Here is a 20,577-nt window from a genome sequence, read left to right on the forward strand (position 1 = left end):
TACCTTCCATTTTAATTCCACACATAACTGAAGATGAAAAGCTACACACCTGTAGCTTAAGGTCAACTTGGGTAGTCATGAGTCCTGTGCATCCAGTACCCTCATCCACCCAATGGGCATTGGTTCCCAGGGTTCCCGCTTCATTGTAGTTTTACAAGCATCCACCATAGTTATGTTTGCTCCACTTAATCTAGCAGGCATTGATTAGCTTTACTTAAAAGCCCTTATTGTTCCTGTTTCAATTGGTTTCTGACCTCGTGTTATAACTCAAACTAGGAGGCACAAACGCACACATTGATATCAAATACAAGCACATCTGGCAAATCCAAGTGGCTGAGCATCTCACACAGGAAAAACATTGTTTACGATCAATGGAAGACCATTTTTTTTAACTCTGTAAATCTGCTTAATCTCTACTACCTGAGGTCCACCTTAGACCAGACAGCTAGCACCCATCTGTGGTAACCCACACTCTTTAGCTTCATACAAAGAGCAACATTTTCTTGGACTTCTGCTGGCAGTCATTTTAGGACATTCTAGATTATCCTTCGGGTTTAGGTTAAGTAAAGGGCAAATCATATGAAGTGTTAGAATGAAAGTACTGATGAAGATTGAGATTTCTCATGTTAACGTGGAAGCCCCGATGTTCAGACTTGTTACCCTTCTATTCGTTTGTAGTTCCATTGCTTCTAGGTTTAAGTTTGTGCTTTTTGTTTTTGGTACAAGAACTGATAGTGAATGTTTTAGTGCTTTAAAACTTGCAGTTGTGTTTTTTTTTGGTGCCAAAAGTATTTTTTCAAATGAAACTCTCACAAAATGTTTTAAAAGACGGTTGCACAGAGGGCCAACCTCACAGGGTCTCCTCCAAAAGGGAGACATCCACAGGGACAGCTCACTGATGAACATGCCCCAAAATGCTCCTACATGTTTACAATAAATACAGGCTGCTACAGTCACTTTTTTGTAAAACAGTGCTCATTTGCCTCTAATAAAGAATAATATGAGAAAGAAGATGAACAGGCTTTCCCGTTTACTTTCTTCATTTAAGCCTTTATCCTTGAGATTATAACTATTTTTATGGAAATATTAGTTCAAAGTTGACTGTTCCCACTGAAACAGAGGAAATTCCAATCAACATTAAATAATGGATGTTACAAATACCAGCTCAACAACGGAGTGTCTCCTACTAAGTCCAGACATTCCAGGTACAAGTAGGTTATATCTATGTTTCCTAGGTTCTGGGCTCACCACTACTTACCTAGTTGGTAAGCCGGCACTTCTTCAATCTCAGCTTTTCTGGAAGGGTAGGCTATTATGTTATTTTTATTTTTTTTATTTTGCAAAAGGAGGTGTGCTATTATTTATTATGATGTATGCCCTTCCAAACATGGCATACTCTTACATGCAGACAAAGATTTCAAATCCGCAATGTCTGATATATTCTTCAGACACATAACTGAATAAATTATTTAATCTGTGCATATTTTAACTTCTCAGCCGGAAGAAGACCAATCAGGTTTAACATTTGATAGATCACAAACTGTTTCTTTTAAAATACTCTGTGACTTTTGAACTGGCATTCCATTCATATCTTTTTATAACTTCAAGTACTTATAACCATATAGATTTATTACAATTGTTTAGTTAATGAAGACATATGTTAATATGACCAGAAATCTGAACATGGTACTTGGGATCTAAGGTAAGCCACTGTTTTTTGCAAGTAAGCAAAACTTGTTGGATGAAAACAGTCCAGTACTTTCCTAATGTATTAGAAAGGGGAGGTCCGTATTCCCCACAACATTAATATGACTTAAAAAGGTGTTTGAATCTTATAGCAGGTGACAACAGTGATAAGTATAGCCAGCTGTTAACTGAGATGAACATTTCTGCAGCTGATGTTGCTGCACAGACGGTAACATTTCTGTTCACCGTGCGATACTCACCAAATACTCTCTTTAAACATAATATTCTCAGCCTTTCACTGAAATGACAAAACAATTTTTATACAGAACTGCTGCCTGCTTAATCCACTAAGTTGCACTTGTGCTTTCTCTTTAATAACCTCCACCTTTGTAAAATCATAGAATGTATAAATGTAACTACTGTTTGTGTACAAATGTAAATAGAAATGAAACTACTCTGTGTTTGACTGGAACTTTGTATAATGCAGTGTAAGCAAATGGGGCTTTTCTCCCTGGGCCTCTGCTGAAAATGGCTATTACCCAGTCGGACTTTCCCAGAAAATAAAAACAAATAAGTAAATAAATAAATCTTAACCACAATGGAGGAAAAAAAAAAAAGCACTTTTACCAATGGTAATAGCAGCATCTATAATGGGACACACTACTGAATGCAGCCATTTGCAAAGATGATTACTTAATATGAATATGAGGGAAACAGACCATGATTAGAAACGGAACAAATCTTAAAAACAAAAATATCTTTTCAGTGTATGCAATTTCCGCAATATCAAAAATACATTTTTGAATGCACCTTTTATATTGCAAATTACAGTCTTAATCTGTTGTTCCCATCGTAATCGGTAACAAATCATGTGCTTTCACATGCCACACTTTTCATTTTCAAAATTACATTATCGGACATTTGTGATTACTGTTGAGATGCTGACAGCCTCTTCTATTTAAATTATATTTCATCAAATGGCAAGACATTTATAAAATATTGATCTAAGAAATGGACAACATCCCTGTCAAAGGAAATGCAATGCAGTTTACCAGACAGAACTACTATAGCAGAGACCAGTCTGTATTTGATTGGGATAAGCATTTCATGCAAGAGCCCTGTGACTGTGAAAGGAGCTGCAAGGCCTGTGATGTTATCCATGCATTCATTCAGTTGTTCTTACCAGTTCTCTGATGTAATGGAACCTGGATGAGTTGTACAGATAATGAAAACCTGTGTGTATTGCACTTACCATGGGTTGTAACTGTGCTCCTGGTATTATGGCATTGGCTATCTGCATCTGTTGGGCCAACATGGCCATGTTCTTTTGCTGAATCAGGTTATTCCGTCCATTTATTTCCAGCTGCGTTTTTAAATGCGGTGGTGGATGGAGATACTTGCAGTTTTCCCTTGAACAGCGACCCTGAAGACAGACAATATATTATGCATTACATAGTTGTCAGTTTTAATAAAAATCAACAGAGAGCACTTTCAAGAAGCAACAGAGGTAAGGAATGCGTATTAATGGAAACTTGCAATATTTACTAAATAAGGCAGCTTCATAAGCAAACAATATTGACAAAAAACTAATAGCTAACTATGAAGGTAATAAGAAACCTAAGATGTTGCTTAAGTAACTATTTTTCAGTGCTAATTGGCAGCTATTTTATGTTTTTGTAACCTGCTATTTTTAGTCTCTGTGTATATCTGGTTGCAACCTTGATCTCAAATTTCTTTGGCATTAAAACAAGTATTTCAAAAGTGACACTGGCGTCTCAGATGTCTTGCTTTAGAGCATCAATATATCATAACAGTGACACAGCAAACAGAAGTTCAGAGTATTACAGAATTATAATGGAACAAATTTATTAAACATGACAGAGCTGCTATCACTGTTTATTTGTTTATTTAGAGACTTACTTATATTTTGTTAACCATTTACTCTGGCAGACCACATAAACAGGCATGGCTAAAGATAAAAATTTTCCAGATAGAATTTAATCCACTAAAAAAAAACATTAGTAACATATCAGATGTAAATGAGGAAGAGACTTGTCTCATACACTAAATTATAAAACACAAGGCATATTCACTAAAGAAATAAGTGAATTACTTAGTCTAACTAATGCGTCTGAATATGACTCATATTTTAAACCAGATAATCTTTTTACTGAGGTGATAGTAAGTTATGCAGGATAGATGCTCAATACAAACTAGGAAATCATCATACCTCACAAACAGATGTTAACATGAAGAAATTCAGTGCATCATGAGTCCATGTAAAGTGTGATGTGCATATTATGTGCTGAAGGAATCACCATTACATTAATGTCTAGCTGTCTGTGATAGGGATAGTGAGATGACAAGACTAAAACTGAGTTGAGAATGTGTGAAGGATGGAAATTTACAGGCAGGAAACTATTTGTCTCAAACAATCCAACAAGTGAAGACACTGATGAAAACCCCAGATATTGTGGTGACAGATGAATAGCCAGAAATGGTTCACAGTTATTTCTACTTCTGATTCAAACACAGTTGATGATTTAAGTCAGCTGTCTCAACTTGAAGTTCTCCCAATCCACTTTGGTGTGGTATGCTGTGTGCTTCTACCAATCAGCCTATCATATTCTCCTGATATATTTTTCTCAGGACTCTTGGAAGAGGACTGATGTGCAAACATCTTTAGTCGCTAAAAAATACTGCTGGGCCAGGAAGAAGTACCTCCTATTATTGGCAGCACCACACATGAATGCAGTGTACCCAACCAAAAATAGTTAAATATGCATTGTCCAAATTACTGATTACTTAAAAGATGGAACTGAGTAATTACTACTTTTGATCACTCACTGATTGATGAAGTTGGTTTTCCGGAAATCTCAGTCAGCCACAAAAATGTTTTAATTACATTCATTCACATGCTATGTTTCCACAACTCAAATTAGCTGGAAATATTTTACTTTACTGTACTATCAGTAATCTGATTGCACCCAAACTGTCCTGTTGTTAGTGTATGCTGCAATTCCATGGAAAGAAAAATTAAAAAAGTAAATTTTCCCTGTTTTATTTTCTAATGGAGGAATGACTATTTTTAATGCACTCTATCCTCAGTCAATTACAATAAGTCTAGAGGCACAGAAGGAGTAAATCCCTCTGCGGAAAGGCATAGGGGTTCTGACCCTTAAATAAAATATTTCCAGTTGTTTTTTTTTTCCAGTTTTAGAATAAAAGCTGGCTATAATAAGGCAGGTATGAGTAAAACAGTATGCAGTAAGGGAGCATATACTTATTTATTTTTTTGCATTTGTTTACTGGGGTAGTCCACTGCGCCAATATGAGCCCATTTTAAGTGGAGGCACACGGAGAAAAGCTCCACAAATAACATGAATATAGACATGTATACATATAAAAATGAGTAAATTACAAGAGTATATATAACAAAGGTGACATGTTTAAACAATAAGTTGAATAACTGTTGAGATAACAAACTGACCAAAGAAAAGAGGAGCAAAGGCAAACAGACTGAGGTGTCATAGATATTGTTTCTGTCAGTAGTGTAAGAAGATTTTCACCTGGCATTGATACATAGTACATATTAAACATCAATGTTTAATTAGGCAGAGGCAGTTTGTAGCTTTTGGGAGTTAGAGACAAGGTGCAGGTGTAATTCCAGACAGAAAACAGGTAGGTAGTCTCTTAGAAAAGTTTTGAAAGTGGCAAGGTTTTGAATAGATTGGTTAGTGGGAGGGTATTCCAAGTTTTGGCTACTGAACAACAGTATAGAAGCTGGGCAGCTGGCAGGTTTGCCTTATGTACCAGTTATATCTGCTGATTCTCTGATCTGAGAGGCCTCCTTGGATGGTAAAAACTAAATATCAAGTTAAGAGTAGGACAGTCAGATGGTTTCAAAATTATTTTGTGTGCAGTTGTTTGTTGCAGGTAGGTGAGATAGTGAGGTAGTTCTAGACAATTCAGAGAGTGAAAAGCAGTACAGTGGCATTGATAGCGAATTTTGTTATAACAAGTCTCAAGTTTAGTTTTTAAACAGAATTGTATATTAGTAAGTAGACGAGCACCATACAGGAGAGAGGGTAATAGGTAAGTGGAAGCTAGGATTTGTTTTGTGGAGGGGGTAAGGAATTGTTTATGCCTGTAGAGGATGCCTACCTTTTGGTGAGTTTTGCTGATGCAGTGCTGTGTGGGTGTTCGATAACAATTATTCCTAGTAGTTTTGTGTGGGGAACAACCTCAATTAAAGTGTTACTTTGAAAGAGTATAGAGACGTGGGTTTTTGTTTATGGGGGTTGACTTCTTAGGGGACAATAGCATGAGCTTGGTTCTGTTTGAGTTAAGGGACAAGTGATTATTATACATCCAGGACTCAGTGGCGGTAAAGGCCAGTTGAGTTATATGTTGTAGATCAGATATGGAATCAGCAGAGCATGTAATAGTTGAGTCATCTTCATAGAGAATAAGTGATCCTTGACCTAGTGAAGAATGAAAACTACTGATGAAATTCTGAACAGGAGGGGCCCTAGAATGGAGCCTTGGGGGACATGAGTAGATATGTTAAGATATGGAGAGGGTGAATGTTGCCATTTAACAGCCTGTTGTCTATCTGCTAAGTAGCTTGAGAACCAGTTTAGAGAGAAAGGGAAAGGTCAGTCTTAGCGAGATAGGTTAGAAGTAAAGGGTGAGAAACACTGTCAACTGGTTTTTAAAGGTCTAGGAATTGGGAGGAGACAGATTCACAAGTGTCTCAGGCTCTATTAATTATGTCCATAAAACATATGAGGGCAGTTGTGATGCTATGGCCTGGTCTGAATCCATGCTGTGTGGGAGATAGGATTTGGTTGTGAGGTATAAAGTTTAGTTGGGAAAACTACTCAAGCACCGATGCACTGGCCCAACGCTTCCTGGAATTCATCAATTCCAATGCCCTGGACCAGTTCATTCTGACACCCACTATATGAAGCAACATTCTTGACCTGGTTATTATACCCACGGTGGTGGTGCTGTGGTAGCATTGTCGCCTCACAGTAAGACGCTGTCCGGTTCGATTCTCAGCTAGACCGTCTTCTGCGTGGAGACATGCGTGAACTGGTGTACCTTCATTGAAGGTTGTGCATCAGGGCTGGTAACTCGGCACGTAAAAATCAACTACCAATCATTAGTGGACCGGAGTTCCGCTGTGGCAACCCCTAACTGGGAAAAGCCGAAAGACACAAACAATCCTTGACCTAGTTATTACTAACATGGGCAACCTTTGCTCCACACCAATAGCCAATCCCTCCCTCGTCAGATCTGACCATAAACTAATCACTATGGAAATCCACATCTCACCCACACCCCACCTTGACAAACTTCTCCAAAGCTGACTTTGGACTCCTAAAAACAGAGGTGGCTAACTTCATGGCACCCATGCCAATGGAAAATAGCTGCATGACTGCTGAATCATACACCAATGCACTGTACGAACATATACATAAATGCATAGAACTAGCCGTACCCAACAGAACCAAGATGCTCTCCTCCAAAAAAAGGAAGCCAATCTGATGGTCTCCTTTGAGATGGAAGAGAGAATGGCTATTGGTCTGAAGTTAGACATATCAGTGTTGTTGCCATGTTTATGAAGAGGAAGAATAAATACCTTTTTCCAGATTTTAGGGCCATAAGATTCTTGGATATATGTATTTAGAAGTAAGGATATAGGGTAGGAAATAGCTTTGATTGCTATTTTTAGGAATTGTGTGCTGTTATGGGCTTGGGGAAAATTGGTAGTGATGTGTACTATGGTATAGATAAAATTAGAATTAAAAAGAGCGGCTATTTCTTGAGAAGTTTTGTCAGGGTGTGGATATGGGTTGCACTTAGTGCCTGTATTTAGAAGTGATGTAATGGAGTTCCAGAATTTTTGGGGGGTTTGTCTTATGGTTGGTCTAGAGTTTTAGATAATGTCCTTTTTCCTGTTTGTTAACTAGTCTTTTTACCTAGTTTCAAAGTTGTTTAAATTTCAGCAGGTCTAGAGAGTTATTTGCTAGCCATTGTTTCCAAATTTTGCCTTTGCCTTTCATAAGTTCCTTAGCGGTCTTAGTCAGGCATTGGACATGGCTTGTTTTGATCTGCTTTAGATGAAGTATCTGTAGGAATGTAGAGTTGAAGTAGTCAACTGTGTCACCTAGAGGGAGAGTTTGTAATGTGTGCCAGTTATTTTTTTTTTCATTTCAATGAAGATCAGTGGATTGAAATTAGACAGGTTCTTTATTTATTTGTACTGATGTGGCTTTTGAAAGGAGGGTCAGGTTTTTGGGAGTGTCCCAGCTGAGGACATTTTATCGGGGTCAATGACCAAGATCCAATATAAAATGGACCCATTGCTGTTCTTTCTAAGGGTGGTTGGAGAAGTGATACGCTGAGTAAAATTAAATAGACTGATATTTGACAATGGGGTGTTGGAGCAGAGTTCTAGACAGGTGACTTTTACCTCACCCACAATAATGGTTTCATTTTTAATATTGTTGGAAACCCAGGCAAGGATTTCCTCTAGTAAGGGTATGTTGTTAACATGGAGTATACAGAGAACTATGATACATAATTTTTTACAGTGATTCATTTTCAGGAAGTAAATGAGAAGTTCATCATTAGCAAACTGAGGAGCAGAATTTGTATAGGGAACTATAACGTAGCTGTTAGGAAAGAGTAGTGCTAAACCACCCCCGTTTTTGTGGGGTCTATCTGATCTTATAGTTGTGAAGCCTGGAGGGAGAAATTCGGAATCCTTAATGTATAGTTTTAGCCAGGTTTCGGTGGCAGCAATAATGCCAGATTGACTGTGGGCATTCCAAGCATGAAAGTCAGGAATTTTATTATGGATGCTTTGCAGGTTTAGAGTGACCATATCTAAGGACTTGTGGGAGTTGCTTGTGTGTGGTTGAGTTGGTGTATTGATTGATGTGGGCCCATGGTTGGGGTGGATGTCTACACATAAGCATAAGTTCGTTAACCTGAAAGAGTGATAAAGTAAATGTTGGTGTGTGATGAGTTTGGTAAAGTAGGTTTTTTGGTTAGTGGTAGAAATGTGTGGTGCAAGTTTTTCGGTTAGTGGTAGAAATGTGTGGTGGAATGAAATGGATGTTGTTTTTTTGTTGTGATATTTTAAGTTTGTATGGGAGAAGGGGTTTTACTTGACAGAGGCTAGGAGAATTTCTGAATAACTTTCTGGAAGTTTCGATGAGGGAGATGTAGCTGTTGTGTATTTGAGGGGCATGGAAGTAGGGTTTAGAGTAGTGAAGTAAGTTAGGGAATGAAAAGTGTGAAGAAAAGTGTAAAAGGTAGCATGAAAAAGCTAGATGGATACATGGTGGAAAGGTTTTTGAAAAGAGAAGGCTTGTAGCTGAGTGGTAGTAGAACGGGTGGGGAGGTAGTGTAGTATGTAGAAGAAGTGTAAGTAGAGTGAAGAGAGATAAATTAGCCAGGTAGGAATGGGAGAAAGGATGGCAAGGAGAACTGGTTAAGGTTAAGTATGGAATGATTAAAGTGGTAAGCTAGGTAGGATGGTGGGGAAGGTATGGTTGTAATGTGAACAGGGATTAGAGAAAGTCATTTGCAGATAAATCAAGTGTGTTGATATATACATAGTGGCTAATATTAGCTCTTGTAAAGTAGGAGGGAAGGGTGTGGGTGGCGCAATAGAGGGAACAGAGAGGTGAGACTGACTGGATGGAGTTCAGAATGTGAATGGATGAGTAAATTAAGTAGTGGCTTTTATGTGGTTGTGGTTAGTTAGTTGGAGGAGTTAGGTGGAAAAAAGTGGGAATTGGGTGTACGATAGGTGACCGGAGTGAGCCTGAGCAGAGTAAGGGCAAATGGAGAAGGCAGAACCAGGCCTTACCAAGGAACAGAAAAATATATCAATAATCAGGTAAGTACTGAAAAGACAGCAATACTGTATGCTCTCCACGGGTGTATTTATGTAATTGCTGTACAGTAGCTCTATAAACACAGCACGCATATGCCTAACAAGAACTGCTTCTGGTAACTACAGCTTCCAACTAGAAAATTAAGGACCTATTCGCAAACTGTGCAGAAGGGGATTTGGAGTTAACACCCCTGCAGGTGTGCATGCCAATTACAAACTGTAATTTAAAAACAGAGAATTAAATATGTAGCAAGAACAGGGTTCACAAAACAAGAAAACATACGCTTAGTTGCACTGAAGCTAGTCCTGTTAAATTCTGCTTGACTGGGTCCTGTGGATGCACGTAAGAGGAGATTGCAGAGGTGCTACCCCAGCTTAAGGGAGGGGGCATTCAAGAAGTGAGAATGCTCATTAGGAATATGGCGCATGCACAATGCCGAGGGACACACTGAGCTTCTACTAGCTACGTTGGGGGAATGGTAAGAGAAGATTTCTGTAAAGAACACTTTAAACAGGGTGGATGTTTCCTGCGTGTATGAGGCGATTTTATTTATAAAGCATGAGTTGCAAACTATTCTGATAACTTCATTCAAGCATTTTTACTGCAATACTTTCAGTGTTGTCTGTTGAAACTGCAATGAATTTTAATGTGAGAGCTGGCTGTTTACTGCAGTGGTGTTTTTCACTTTTCTATAGTGCTGTTTAACTGCAGAGTTGATATATGTAAGAAAAAATAGTAAGTGGGACCTTGCCTGCCACATAGTGGGGTGCAGGGGGTTTTCTACCTCATTTTTATAGTGCTGTTAGTTACAATTTCAATGTAAAGTTATGACAAGTACTTACCTGTAATCTATTGCCATCTATCAGGTTTAGCTGTTATATTAACATTTTGCCCATATGTCCTATCTTTTTAAGAAAAAAAAGAGTTATGGCAACATATATATTCATTAATTCCTCATCAGTCTCAATTTAAACACACACACACACACACACACACACACACACACACACACACACACACACACACACACACACACACACACGAGTGCATACTCAGTGGTTCCAAAAAAGTTTGCAGATTTTAGGTAGACACAGTACTTAAGCTGTTGAAAATGTGTTAGAAAGTAAGCTTTTGACAGGCATCACTGAATCCAAATGTGCCATTCCTTGATGTTTTCTGTATGACAAATGTTTCAAAAAGTAATGGAAACGTTCCTATCAAAATGATTCACTTTGTAAAGTGCAGCAGGAAGCAGCAGCGATAATAAAGTGAATTGATTATCGTTTTTCGCATACTTCTTTCCTCTTACACCCACCGCTGACAGGCTACCATTAATAGTTTGCTGGCCGGTTTGCTGCCTATTAGCTTTGCTTGCCTCTTTTTGTATAAAAATAAATACAGTTTCAGTTTTACCTATTCATCGTAAGCTTCTCTTGGTCAGTTAAGTGATTTCTAAGCCATTGCTAGTATAAAAAAAGATGCGTTTCTCCCATGAGATGTTATCCCTACAAGAAATTTAAGTTCACAACAACAAAGCATCTTAGGTCAATATGTCCTTCTTAATATCAAATTATATATAATGAGATAACTTTCTAAAAGAATATTTTATTTCTTTCATTCCATAATTGAAAACATCTAGAATTACAATACTACTCATTCCCATACTTGCTTAAGCCTTCCTGGAACAAACTGTATTTTGCCTTGACAGGAAGGATTCATCATTTGGAAATCATCAGTCAACATTAAGAACAGAGCAAAATTTCTTGCTAGAATGCTCTACTTTTCTTCATCTACAATCATTTGTTGGTCTTTTCTGACACTAGATCACAGCCAGCAAAACTATACTGTCTGCACCTATTTTCTTTTTTATGCATGTATTGTAAAAAAAAATAGAGCAGTAATAACAAAAAAAACATCAACAAACAAAAAAGGTAGAATTCTAGATCATAAATCTAATCCATCTTCTACAAAAAAAAACTAAAACCCAAGATAAAAGCTAACAGTCCCCCACAAACTGTATACAATAAGTACAACAATTATTAACACTATGCTAGAGATAAACAACACTTATCACAAGCATACCTCTCAACTGATCAGATTTTTGCAGAATGTCTCAATTTTTGCCTCATATTTTTGATCTATTCCTCAAAAAATTGTGATTTTTCTGGCAAATCATAGAGGGTTGAAGTCAGAAAATATAAACAGACATTTGAGTTTCAGACTTCATACCCTTCAGAAAATTCATGATAGTGCAAAACCTGTTTGTAAGAGCAATATTTAAAATATGTCCTTATTTTTGGGCCTTTGTCCCCCCCATTGTTCTTGGCTTTGTCCAGATTTCTTGCTATAAGAGGCTGAGAGGTATGCTCCCAAGTTAAAAGTGCCAAACATAAAAGCAAAAGTAGATATAGAAAAACAAAACAGATATAAGAAAGGAAGTAATTCATAGCTGACTGGGAAATATAAATGTTCTGATTTAATCTTGCAAGCCAACATTCTTTGGGACTCGTGTGTCTGTGTGTGTGTGTGTGTGTGTGTGTGTGTGTGTGTGTGTGTGTGTGTGTGTGTGTGTGTGTGTGTGTGTGTGTGTGTGTGTATTCCTTTCTTGGGTTATTATAACTAATGCTGTGAGTCTCAAACTCTGTCAATGTCCAAAGTGCACAAGGGGATACAAGGTTTAAAATAACATTTGTTCAGGACTCTGTCATCTTCAGTTGTCTGATTTGCTGATGAACAGTGGAGGTACAAGATAGTTGTAATAGTGGGGGTTGCAGAATATGCCCTTTCTTAGTTAGTGTGCTATCTTGCAGTTGGTCTCTATAGTAGCAGGGGAGTCTGGAAGGCACAGCTGCCATATATCAGGTGCAGCAGTAACTAGTCCCAATCAGAAAATAATGTTTTCTGTTTTGTATCCTCCAGGTTTATGTCTTAACACCGCGGTGTTACAGCGGTAGCATTGTTGCCTCATAGCAAGAGGCTCTCCTGTTCAATTCTTGTCTGGAGTGCCTTCTGTGTGGAGTCTGCATGCCCTCCCCTTGATCGAGTGGCCTCAGAAAGACATGCGTGAATGGGTGTGCCTTTGCTGAAGGTTGGGCGTCAGGCTGGCAACTCGGCACCATAAAAATCGACTGCCAATCATTAGCGGACAGGAGTTCCGCTGTGCAACCCCTAACCGGGAAAAGCCGAAATGACAAACAAACATCCTCCAGGTTTATGTCTTAGGGCCGGTGTGTTTCAGTGTCAGTATTTTACATTTCAACTAGTTTGTGCCAATGAGTGCTGCATTACGGTAACCCGATAAACTACTTTAGCAAACCATGTGTTTGACACACACTACACAAGACTGACACAAGCACATAGGTACAGATACACACACACACCTATACACAGCACACACACAAATACACATATATAATGTTAAAACTAAAACCTTACCTAACACTTACTCTAGCCTTAAGCCAGCAACACTCACCCATGTTCAAAAACACTCTCACACAGACACTCAAGCACAGGTCACACATAACAGAAATATATTTGACAATCCATTTGTAGACATCTCCTGATGTTGACAAATGTAAAATTCAATTTAATGTTGCAACAGTATACTTTGTCAGCTGAATGAGCAGTCAACAAACAACTATAATGCATATATATATATATATATATATATATATATATATATATATATATATATATATATATATACACATACACACACACACACACACACACACACACACACACACACACTTTGCATGTATTATGAACATAATCAGAGCACTAGCCACAAGTACTTAATATGCATTGTTTGTTGAAGATGTTATTAGAGGTTGTTTGACTTCCAACATTTCCTGGATACACTAATAATTTCTCAGTGACTTTGGTTAATAACAATTTAGTTGTTACTAAGGCATCAGACTTAAAATGCAAATAGTGCAGTTATACCATCAAAAAAGTGCTCACATTATTATACTATATTGTCTTTGGTGAGCCGAAAAGTAGCTCATATCTGAGCAAGAATGCCAACCTTAACTTTTTAATCCTTTCAAAAAATACAAGAAATTTCTATCATATTTTATTGTTTTTGTCATTGTTCTGTATGATTTGTTTGAAAATGAGGTTAAGTATGTTTGACTTTATATTAAATACTATTTTGTGCTTTGTTTTCTTGTTACAGTGTAAAAGTTTAGGTTGAATTTTACAGTTTCTGTTAGGTTTGTGTTTCTTTTAGTATAAAGATTTATTTCAATCATAGTTTACAAGTACTGACTTTGCAGGCTTTTATTTGTTAAATGTGGAAATTACTTTCATTATCTGAAAAGAGCGAGCATATTTTTTACATGTACGTTTTGTAATCACTTAATTCTGTTTACAATTTTTTGTCTAAGCAATAATACGTGATACATCTGAGTTAATTAATTTTGTTTAAATGATGATTTGCATATCACATGCACAAATTGTGGATTATATGCAGCATACTTCTTGATTTGGCAGGATATATCTTTTTTCTAAGTTTACGACTAGGAGTAAATCTCAAAAATTACATTAGTGCAGTAGCACTCAGTCTGTACAATAAACAAAACAATCCAATGTTTCATATTTTATATCTAATTTATTAAAACATTGAATAAAACAAAGTTTAGTGTTTTCTTCCCATGTTTACTATGAGTAGATGAAAGCAAAAGTACCATGGAACGGAATCTCCAAACTTCATTCACCAAAAAAAAAAGATGGTCAAAAAGCACTCACACACACATACCCAAACTCATATATGCCAAACTAGATGGTCACATCAACTCAAAGAAGGGGGATTTCTACCAAAAGGGCATTACTGTTGGCACAACTCGCTAGCTATGATTTCCTATGGAGGAACTCTGCGTGGCAGCTGGTAGAACCTTGAATGACTGAAGCTCGGAACTTCAATCTTCATCCACCAATAGGGTAACAGAATAAATTATGTAGAAAGCAACTAATTTGCTGGTAATTAACTTGGTTTTGGTATGAATACCTGAGGCAACTGACTATGGTTTTGTTTTATGCTTATTTTGCCTCTAGCCTAGTCTTTACATGATACACCTATTTTGTGTATACTGGAATTTATCTTTGTGAATATCAGTAAGTAATAAAATGATTTCATTTGTTTATTTGCTAGTTTAGTTATATATACTCAAGATATGTAAACAATAATCCACGTGTGTGTGTAAAGGATTCACCCACAACTGCTGGAATTTGATCACCAGAACAAAATATGAACGATCACACATAGCCAGCTGTAGGTAAATCCAACACCCCCCATATACAACTGGATTATTGTTATTCATTAATGCAATTACTACTTTTTTCAAATAACAGCTGCTTAACACTGTTTTACTGGGAGCAAAAGTAAGACAACAAAGAAAACAAAAAGTTAATTTCTGCAGATGATAGGCTATCATCAGTGATGCTGTTAGTCTGAGTTCTGTCAGTGTTCAAGGTGCCCAAATGGGATACAATGGTTAAAATAACATTTGCTCAGAACAGGATTTTTCAAATTTGGTTTCTGAGCTTGTGTTTGATTACATAATAGAGCATGATTTGTCACATTTGCTCTATATGAAGAGCAAAGAAGTATCCCCTTCACCAAAGACATAGACATGTATATTTAGAGTAGACGGGGATTGGGCCACAGAAAGGGTACTCCTTGTAAAAGATAATTTTTTTTTGGTATTAGTTGTTGAAATCAGCATTGGCTTATATTGTCTTTATTGTCTCTGATATTGTCTTTATGATGTTTGTGGTGATATTATAATTTTATAATTTAAATAACTACTGTGAATCCATGTTAGAGATGTGGAAGGATGGAACAGATAGGCCTGAGAGTCAGGACACATAATGTCTTACCCATTTGTGATGCTTAGAGTCCAAACATTGATGGATTTCTTTGTAGTGGTCAACAAGAAGACCTCAGACAGACAATAAACATCTTTTCAGAATTGTTGTACCCCCAACTACTGTCAAGCCTCAGCCATGTCCTACATCCCCCTCCTCCACATTCTACCCTAACAACCCTGGTACCAGAGAATTCTGGATGTAAGTTCAGGGATTACGCACAGAGTACAGCAAGGTGCCATGGTATGTTGTCTTTCTAATGGCTACAGATGACTTTAAGAGTTATCCACTGTCCTGATTTATGCAAATCACAAATCGATACAGTTTCAGTACTGGTCTATTTCTGATACCCTTCTGTTAGAATACAGCCCCTGGCTTCAACCAAGAATAGTATTCCTTAGAGAAAAATCCATTACCTCCCTCCCTAGTATAAGTGAGTCAGCAAAATATCACTTAATCTCTGGGTATGTGGTTAACACCTCAGGCAATGGGTATGCTAATAAAAACAGGGTCACTTGGGATGCAGGACCTCTTCCCTCTCTCTATTAAACAGACCAGCAAATGTTTATAAAACAGTACAGACAGACCCGCTGTGCTGCATATATGGGCATGTCGAAGAGGTACCCTGATGTGACTAAATGGGGAAGTGTAGATAAATAGTTAAGAATTAAAACTGACTGTGTTGATAGACTCAATTTATTGCAAGATGTTTGCGAGCAGACACATGCACATAGACACACACACACACACACACACACACACACACACACACACACACACACACACCTAAACACAGCTTGGAAGACTGAACAGAAAAGAGAGGTAATCCAGAACAACACTCATCCACCTACCTCCTTAATTGAACAAACTATTTGAAACTTCATCAAGGCATCTTTATTCCTCCCACAGGGATGGCAATCAGAGAAAGACTCTTCTAGATCTGCTAGCTAAAGTGATTTTATCTGGGCTAATCCTTTGTACTCTCATTCTTTAGGATGTGAGATAAAATCATAACACCCAGCAAAATGTCAGATGAACATTAGGAAACAATACAGACTCTACAGAAAAAGCACCTCAGGTGCGAACTAAACTTGAGAAGTAAGTGCTGTGAGACATTGAAGGTAACTGCTATATGCCTCTGTACCATTCAAGATACAAAATAACCTTTTCAGGAAGAACAGAACTTCATCATTGTCACTCTTAAGATGATAACCTGTACGTATAAATCTAAATACATGGGCTAAAATAAATAGATATACACTTATATTACTATTAAGAGAGAGTCTGAAAGACACCAGTCTTCTTCAAGGGATAAATGACTGAATTCTGGCTTTCTCGTGTTCTGAAAGTCTGCTAGGTTAGTATATTATCTACCTGATTCAGGCAGTGTTACAAAAAGATGGATCCTTTGATGTGCTTTTTTCATTTAATTTTATTTATCTTGCTTCCTGTGCTGTATTGATTTTCATTAGTGATGATGATGATGATGCACTTGGCACAGAAATGTATTATGTTTTGCAGTCTCCATTATAACTGGTATAGACATTTTAATTTCTAATTTTATTATTACATATTTATAGCAGCTGTACTAAGACAACCTCTACCGAAGATAGTGATGATTGTTTTAGAGAACTGATTTTTCTCAAATAAACTGATAATTGTAAGGTCATCCAGTAAGGCAGGATGATATACAAGCTGTGGTTTAATTTTCACAAACTAGTTAACTTTCTAGCTCTATTTTCTTGTTCATAACATGATACCAGAATGGGTGACACATGCCATGACCAGTGCTAATGGATCTATATTAAGTTTTTTCTCTAGGGGACCACTGTCTGTTCAAGCTGTCTGACAGTCATGTCACATGATATTTCAGACCTTTGATAGAACAAAATATTTCCAAGAAAATAACATTTCAGTACTGTTGTTTGTGCCAGAGCCAATGGTTTACTGTTTAGTATTGCCTATTACAGCTCTATTTGACTGCTGTCCAACCTATCTGCTTTTGTATATCTACTCATATTATTGAAAAAAGATCTTTGTACTGTCTCTGTCTTCCCTCTTAAATAAAAGTGATTATTTCTGCATTCTGTCAAAATGTATGTTGTGCCTTGATGTTATGCCTCCCGCCCCCTGACCCCATGAAGCTTTGGTTGAGCTTATTGGTATTAGGGGAGAGAGAGAGAGAAAATGTGTGTGTGTGTGTGTGTGTGTGTGTGTGTGTGTGTGTGTGTGTGTGTGTGTGTGTGTGTGTGTGTGTGTATGCATGTGTGTGGTTATATGTGTCTGTATGCTTGTGTCTGTGTCTTACTGTCTCTGTCTGTGTCATTGTCCTTGTATGTGTCTGTATCTGTTAATTTATGCCTGTCTATGTGTGTCAGTGTCCATATATATGTGTGTGTGTGTGTGTGTGTGTGTGTGTGTTTGTATGTGTGCGTTATGTCCAGAATGGATCTTTGCTTTAAGTATAGTTTTTGCTGGCCCTAAGGAGTACCAGCAGAAAAGTGCTCTTTCAGTGTAAGAAAGCTGAGAAATCAGACTATCACTGTCTAAATGGCACTTTAGAAATAATAAACAAAATTGTCCAATCCAGGATGTATAACATCTCTGCTCAGCTACATTGCCAAAGAATGTATACCACAGGAACTTTCTCCATGCAATGTATATCTGCATTCTTCATACTGAAACCACAAAATAAAGGAACGTTCAGAAGAGTTTTAGGTTATGCCATATTGCATTATACTGAGGGAGACAACTAACAGTTACAACCTTCAGCCATGTGTAAATATTTTACTTACACTATTTCAGATTGTGGGACTATATCTTCACATTCCACATTGACTGTGGTAGTACATTGATTACAACAGACATTTTGCAGGCACAACTCTGGCTAAGAATGACACAAAAAAAAAATTAAACAGAACTAACTCATAAATCTGAGGGATTAGTTTGAGGGATAGCCATGTCATCAGTGTAATACGAAGGTTAGAGTGGCTGTAGGGAAGTTTGCTGATACAGACTGAAACCAACAGGGGTGCCTTTATGGCGTGATGAGGCACTCCTTTGGTAAAGGATTCTGAAGTTGATAGGGATAAGGTGATTTTGACTCTGAAATATCTATTTGTCAAGAAATCATGAAACAAGGTGAAGGTGCTGGAACTAACTCTAACTTCTAGTAGGAGTAAAGAGGGAGGAGGTGGTCAGTAAGATCAAAAGTAAGGGAAGGTCACTGAAGAGTGAAAGGTTTCCTTTGTCCATGTCAAGATGCAGCTCAATTGTAAGTGGCCATAATGTCACAGAGCACCAGCCACTGCAGAATCCATGCTAAGAGTGAAGAGATGGCACTGTTGGATGTAAGCAGATATTTGGTTATAGCTTAGCTTTTCAAGTATTTTTCTAACTATATGGAGGATGGAGCTTGGGTGAAAGTGAGAGGATTTCTCTGTCTAAAGCTTATTGAGAAATGAATTGGCAAGAGCAGTTTTCCATATGTCTGGCATTTTGTTTCAGTTAAGCAGAGACTATGAATGTTGAGAAGAGGTGTGGTAAGGATGTCTTTGCAGAGTCAGATGAACCAGAGGACTGGGTTGTCTGCACCAGGGGTGCATCCAAGGGTATGTTCTCTGGGAAAGTCTCAAACTCTTTGTGAGTGATTTTCCTAAAATAGAAGTGGGGAGTAAAATGTTGGTGATGGCTGAGCAGGGGAGAGGTAAAGGTTGTGGCACTAGTGATGTGGCTGAATTCTTTGACCAAGTCAGAGACTGAGAGTTGATCTTAAGAGGTCTGGATAGTGAAAATGGAGGAAGTGGACTGTCAGGATATCCAGCCTGTGAAAAGATTTAATTCCTGTCAGAAGTGTTGGAGATTGTTTGGCAGAGCAAGTTGTTTGTGTTTAAAATAGTTGTTTTTTTTTTTTGCCTGCATATGGCTTACTTAGATAGGTTTGAGAGGTAAAGACAGAACAACTTTCTGGTGAAATGTTTTGTCTCCCTGAAAACAATGCATTGTCTCAAAGTTTGAGTTTTCAATTCTGTGGTTAGCCAAGGGGGGGTTGTTGTACTTGAAAAATTGTTGTGTGAGAGGGGAAAATTTGCCATAAAACATGATAATTATATATTACATAAATGGTACAAACTAATTTGCCAAGACTCTTTCAGATGAATTCAGAAGACCAGAGATGATGTTCACTGACTTATAGTTATGTCATAAACAGAATAAAGTAAATGAATTATATGTGTGTATTATGTTCTACCGGCATATTACATACCCTTTGCAGAGGATATTTCTGTCCAATATTGTGTGCATATGTGCGAGGGTGGTACAGTGGCACTGTGGATAGCATTCTTACCACACATCAAGAGGTACTCTGGTTTGATTCTTGGCTGGGGTGTCTTCTTTGCAGAGTCTGCAGGCCCTCCTTTTCCATGGGTTTCCTCCAGATGCTCTGGTTTCCTCCCACATCCCAAAGACATGCAGTAAGTGGATTGGATACTCTAAATTGTCCATAGGTATGAGTGTGCATGTGAGTGTGTCATACAGAAGAAATACCACAGCAGGGTTAGCCACCCGGTGGTGTAAACCTTGGCTCTAGATGACTGTCACTGCTGAAGTGACACTCCACCCCCATGTGCAAAAATGGGGAAAGATATTATGGATGGATGTGTGTGTGTGTGTGTGTGTGTGTGTGTGTGTGTGTGTGTGTGTGTGTGTGTGTGTGTGTGTGTGTGTGTGTGTGTGTGTACATGTCTGCATTTAGAAGACATGGGAAATATTCATAAACACTGTGTAACCTGGTTTCATCTGACACAGAGAAGTATGTTCTAAAGTCATTTATGATTCATAAATACTGGTAACCAGTGGAGGTAAGCCCATCGTACATTGTTTTAGCTCACTGTGGAGCTATAACTGTCTAAGCATGGGGCACACATACAAATGACCTGGGCAGAGAGATCTCTTTCTCTCGCTCTCTCTCTTTTGTTTTTTGGTATCTACTCCCTTAGTTTAAGTGCTGCAGCCTCCTTCCACCTTATTGCATAAACACAGACAGTCATAAGAATAGTTTTCCATACCTTGTACTATTCCTACACATGCCCATTTTTTACTCTAGAAT

General features: G+C 37.8%; 1 protein-coding gene across 9 annotated transcripts in view; it reads right to left on the reverse strand.

Moving 5' to 3' along the window:
- The window catches only part of MBNL1 (muscleblind like splicing regulator 1), an 874,569-nt gene that overhangs the window by 270,338 nt on the left and 583,654 nt on the right, over positions 1-20,577 (reverse strand). For all 9 annotated transcript variants that reach the window (XM_044070529.1, XM_044070522.1, XM_044070528.1 and 6 more), the window contains one exon: positions 2,939-3,109. In XM_044070529.1, the coding sequence (XP_043926464.1) occupies positions 2,939-3,007 (69 nt within the window). In that variant the 5' untranslated portion in view covers positions 3,008-3,109. The remainder of the gene's footprint in view (positions 1-2,938; positions 3,110-20,577) is intronic.

The sequence above is a fragment of the Protopterus annectens genome, chromosome 4.part1, assembly GCF_019279795.1.
Source record: "Protopterus annectens isolate FY-2018-M chromosome 4.part1, PAN1.0, whole genome shotgun sequence".
Lineage (NCBI taxonomy): Eukaryota > Metazoa > Chordata > Ceratodontiformes > Protopteridae > Protopterus > Protopterus annectens.